The following is a 5,848-nucleotide window of genomic DNA, read 5'->3' on the forward strand; positions in this document are numbered from 1 at the left end:
TGAAGATATTTATCGGGAATCGGTTTTTCAAATTACTAATAATATGAGATAATATTAAAGAAGGCGTACTAAGCTTGGGATGTGTCGGTAGGCCCAACTAGTCTTGAAAGGTTTTCCATTGCATATTCTTAATAAAGCTAATTAATCTTAAATTTTGTGGGTTCTCATCCTAGGAGGGGATAGTGAAGCTGAAATTCGATAAGGCATAGAGAGTATTACCATAAGCTAACTACCCTAAGGTGGTGAGAATTGAATGCACATTAAAATTGGCACGCCACTCCGTTTTATGAAAATAAATAAAGAGTGGTGGCGCCCGCCATGTCCAATTTTTATACGAGCTTAGAAATTAGTTATATATTTAGGGTAAAAGATGCCTAAGTGCACAATTAAAAAAAAGAAAAAAAATTGTTAAAAAAAATAAAGGGTAACAAATTATCCCAACAATTGGTCCAAAAAGAAAAGGTAAATGAGAAAGTGATGTAATGAAAAATGCCAAAGAAGCATTATCAAAAATAGAAAAAGAGACCAAAGTGCACATACTAGATGGGACTGAGAGTTTACGTATTGTCAAGGGGATGGTAACTCTAAGGATACACTATTGGGGCTCGAAAGTTTTTTGTCAATAAATAATTTCTTAGGGAATATATAGGACGAAGTCCATTAATATTTAGGGCATGCTCGTACGACCTCACTTACCTATCATCCATAATTCCATCTAAGTGTATTTTCTTCTTACCATTAAGGGGTTCTTATCTTATGGTGATATGTTGAACTATTTTGCTTCAACTCAATTTTTAATTGTCTTTACTATGCTTGAGATGGGGTAGGTGAATCTTCATTCTAAAGGTGTGAGACCCATAGGTTTTTGATATCACTTAAACTTAATTGCTTAATGTGTGTGGGGGTTTGATAGGCTGGTGGCTGGGTTTAAGTGGACAACATTATCGGCAATCGCGGTTTTTGCGTTTATCTGAGCTTTAAAATAACCTATATGTTTTTAAGACCGTATTTTTCCCATTATGATTCCATTGCAAAAAGATTTTTCAGGGACGAAAAAGGGTTTAAGTGTGGGGATATTTGATATAGGCTAAATTATATATAAGTATTATAACTTTTTCCTACACTTTTGAGTAGCTTTGGGGTAGTTTTTATTAAATTATATTTGCTCTCGGTTCATATTTAAAGTGTAAAGGTTTCAAGAAACAATGAGCTAAATTGAAGTGTTTTTATTAAACTTGAGACTAACGGTTAAATAGACGATTATTATTGTTATTATTTATAAAATCCATGAAAAAGAAAGTAACAAGAAAAAATCATGTTTCTGTCGTAATAATATAATTAAATTTATATGTATAGAAATAAAGAAAAAGAAAAACAATTAACTTGTATTTATAGTTCCATTTTCTTTTTCAGCTTTTATGTTATTTTCTTCTAGTGCCAACTTTTAAGTGTCCTTAATCTCTGTTAATAGATCAATTTGAGTTCTAACCTCAAAGCTCGTACTCTTTTTGGCTTTTCGTGCTCTTTTCTTCTTAAAGCATCAACTACCACATTAGCTTTACCTTCATGGTAAACTATTTCACAATCATAATCATTTAACGTCTCCATCCATCGCCTCTGTCTCATGTTCAATTATTTCTGATCAAATATATGCTTCAAACTTTTGTGATCAGTGTAGACAGTAAACTTTACACCATATAAATAATGTCGCCACAATTTCAACGTGAAAATTATAGCTCCTAATTCAAGATCATGGGTGGTGTAATTCTTTTCATGAGTCTTTAACTGTCGTGAAGCATAAGCAATTACCTTTTTCCCTTGTATTAAAACACACCCCATACCCGTATGTGAAGCATTGCAATATACAATGAAGTTATCTTGTCCTTCGGGTAAAGCTAAGATAGGTGCATTTGTCAATTTATGTTTCCGAGTTTCGAATGCTTCTTCTTGTTTGGGTCCCCATTCAAATTTAACATATTTTCGGGTAAGTGAAGTTAATGGAACCGCTATCCTTGAAAAATTCTGGATAAACCTTCTATAATAACCTGCTAACCCCAGAAAACTTCTTACTTGTGTCGGGGTCTTGGGTTTCTCCCATTTAGTAATTGCTTCAATTTTTGCTGGATCAACTTGAATACCTTTTTCATTCACAATGTGTCCAAGAAATTGTACTTCAGATATCCAAAATTCACACTTCGAGAATTTTGCATATAGTTTTTCCTTTCTCAATGTATCCAGTATAGTTCTTAGATGAGTTTGATGATCCTATTTTGTCTTCGAATAGATAAGTATGTAATCAATGAAGACAATAACAAACTTATCCAAGTATGGTTTGCAGACTCGATTCATCATGTCCATAAATGCTGTTGGAGCATTAGTGAGTCCAAAAGTCATAAAAGTAAACTCATAATGTCCGTATCGGGTTCTTAATGCAGTCTTTGATATATCTTCTTCCTGAACCTTCAGTTGGTGATACCCGGATCTAAGATCAATCTTGGAAAAACAACTTGCTCCTTGTAATTGATCGAAAAGATAATCAATCCTCGACAACGGATATCGATTCTTAATCGTGACTTTATTCAATTCCCGGTAGTCAATACACATCCTCATTGATCCGTCTTTCTTCATAACAAATAATATTGGAGCTCCCCAGGGTGAAGAACTTGGTCGTATAAATTCTTTTTCCAATAACTCGTCCAACTGCTTTTCAGTTCCTTCATTTCAGTTGGTGCTAATCTATAAGGAGATTTAGCAATTGGAGCTGTTCCCAGAACTAAGTCTATTCTAAACTCAACTTCTCGATCGGGCGGAATTCCAGGCAACTCGTCAGGAAATACATCCTTGAATTCAGCGACAATTGGAACCTCTTCCAATTTCTTAGGCTCGGGCTCCTTGGTTACATAAGCCATGAATGCTAAGCAACTTTTTCTCAAACAATGGCTAGGCTTTATTTTTGAAATGATTCCTATTTTACCAGAATCTTTATCGCCAGCTATTCGCATCATTTTCTTATTTGGAGTTAAAATTTCTATAGTCTTTTCGTTACATAGTATTCGGGCTTGGTTGGCGGCTAACCAGTCCATCCCTAAAATAACATCAAATCCAACTAACTCCATTGGTAACAATTGCACTGGCATTTCATATCCGACTAAGTTAATATAACTATTTAATACCTCAGATATTTTGATTAATGACCCATTAGCCGTTTCTACTTCATATTGCTTACTTAATTTAGCTAGAGGTTCATTTAGTAAATTATAGAATTTATAATCTTTAAAACTCTTAGTAGCTCCAGAATCAAATAATACTCTAGCATAAACGTTATTGATAAGAAACGTACCAATAATCACATCTAGTAATTCTCCCGCCTTTTGAGTGTTAAGCATGAATGCACGGGCATTTTCCCTCTTGGCTTCATTCCTGGCACCACTACCACTGGCGCCTCCAACTGCCAGTTTCCTCTTAGTGCATTCCGCACTAAATTGCCCTTTCTCACCACATTCAAAACAAATGATTAACTTCTTCCTACAATCCTCCTCCTTATGTCCCGGTCTTTTACAAAAGTTGCAAGTTGAATACGGATCAAACTTGAGAACATCAACTTTGGGGGTGGGTTTCAAACATCTACCATCATGATTTTTACCATAATTCTTACACAGCAGTCGATTAAACACACTTGACCCTTCTCTACCTTTTCCAAACTTCTGTCTAGCATCATTCTCTCTCCTTCTTTCTACCACCATCGTTTTCTCTTCATCCTTATTTCAAATCATACTTTCCATCAGATATCCTGCTAATTCAATTGCAGACTCAATGCTAGCAGGCATGTGTGATCTTACATGATCACGAATTTCCTTTGGCAACCCATAGATGTATCTGGTTACTTTGTTGTACTCCGGTGTAACCAGATGCGGTACAAGTCTACAGTATTCAAGGAACTTCGTGTTGTATTCCTTGAGATTAGTGCCGATGACCTTATGATTCCATAACTTGGTCTGAATCTGATCAACTTCATGTATCGGGCAGAACCTTTGTTTGACCAGCTCCTTGAAAGTTTTCCATTATAGATTGTACATGTTACTCCTTCCCTTGATTTCAATTAACGTATTCCACCACTCCAGTGCCTCTCCTTTAAACATTTGAGAAGAGTACTGGATGCTGTCTTCTTCGGTGCATTTACTTATTACCACTATGGATTCCATTTCCTCAATCCAAAGGAGCGTTGTCATCGCCCCTTTATCCCCATAGAACTCTTTTGGTTTATACACTTGAAAATCTTTGAAGGTACATCCCGTGCTAATTTTTGCTCTTTTTGTTTTGCTCGGAATGTGTTCAGCAGTGGAACTTTCACAACCTTCTTGTTTCTTTTCTTTCTCATCTTTTGTCTTTTCAGTTTCTTTTTTTTTAATGCACTGATACGCTATGGCTTGGCTGCGTTTGTTTTACTGATTTTGACTTGGCTAAACTTTTAGAATTAACCGTGTGGTCTTACACCATATTTATTAGAGGAGTTATAGCTTCCTTGAATAATGGTGAAACTGTTTCTTTTATCATATCATGTACACCTCCAATATATTCTTCAGGAAGTGAATTATTATTTGCAGGGGTCTTTGCTTTGTCAGCTTGACTCCCTTGACTGACTTGGGTTTCTCGTTGTTCAGACATTCTGTAAATCATATGAATACATGAATTTAAAATACAACACGCAAACTTTTATTTATAGTATTACAAAAAGATAGAAACATCAACATTAGTTATATAATCCTAATCTTTAGCCCATTTCTTAACCAACTTCTTCATCTTATCACATTTTTTTATGATCTTATCGCCCATATTTTTCTTCTTGATCCTTTCGTTTCTTAATTCATCCATCACCGAGTTGGGTGGGTTAGGATACACTATCGGTGCGGATGCCGAAGGAAAAAGATAAGCGTTTTCTCTCGGATATAGGTGAGGATTTGCTATATAGGTCTGCATTTCCTCATCAGGAAGGTTGGTTGTATAAAATTCTTCAATCAAGCGGCCTTCTTCCCGTATCTCGTTTGCTTGTTCAGCTATGGTTGGTACAGGTCCGTGATACGGTGGAACATTAGGATTATCAGAATAATAAACCGATCTTCGACTTGGTTCTGCTAACATATGAGCACCTGGTGGGGGTGATCCAAAATGCCATAAAATCTGGTTGTAATGACAGTTCATCCAACTCGAGGATTCAATACTGGTTTCTTGTTTGACTCTACTTTGAACTTCCAGATCATATGGATAATAGTTTGGGGTACCGGTCATTGGAACACTTTCGGAAGTGTCACTGGATATTTCGATTGGCATTTCTGGACTTCCGGAGCATAAATTGGTTGGCTTCCGTAAGCGAAGTAAGGATCGATTTGATCAACAGGGTGTAAGGCCCCGTTCCCAGTAACCCTACTTTGGTGTTGGATTTACTCATAAACACAGTTCTAAAATCAGAATTAATTAAAAACTTTCACGGAATACTAAAAACATCAACCATCATATTACAAAACAACAAAATCTTGTCTTAACAAAAGTTGAATTGTCTTAAGATAACGTCATAAATCATAACACTTCTATCCCGAGATGCCAGTCTTCCAGTCCCTACCGTGTGTCATCCTCAAGCCAGCTCCTTTAACCTATTTACCTGCGTGCATACTCAAAGTCAGCTACGCTGAGTGAGTTCTAGTTAAGCTACCACATACAATCATTCTCATTCTTACTAATTTATATAAACATATATCCGAAGACACATATTACATTCATTCTTACATTCTTACTTTCATACATACATACTTTTACTTACCTGCATTATTTTATACATACTTGTTCTACGTTT

The 5,848-nt window shown here is 35.8% G+C and overlaps 1 protein-coding gene across 1 annotated transcript; it reads right to left on the reverse strand.

Annotated features, from left to right (window-relative positions):
• Positions 1-1,464: 1,464 nt before the first annotated feature.
• LOC143605034 (uncharacterized) lies at positions 1,465-3,743 on the reverse strand. Its single transcript, XM_077081295.1, has 2 exons — positions 2,693-3,743; positions 1,465-1,562 (listed from the first exon to the last, which is right to left on the reverse strand). The coding sequence occupies exons 1-2, from the start codon at positions 3,741-3,743 to the stop codon at positions 1,465-1,467; spliced, it is 1,149 nt and encodes a 382-aa protein (XP_076937410.1).
• Positions 3,744-5,848: the final 2,105 nt, after the last annotated feature.

This window comes from Bidens hawaiensis, unplaced genomic scaffold (genome assembly GCF_021521415.1).
Source record: "Bidens hawaiensis isolate Kalapana, Puna unplaced genomic scaffold, B.hawaiensis_p1.1 tig00067695_1, whole genome shotgun sequence".
Lineage (NCBI taxonomy): Eukaryota > Viridiplantae > Streptophyta > Magnoliopsida > Asterales > Asteraceae > Bidens > Bidens hawaiensis.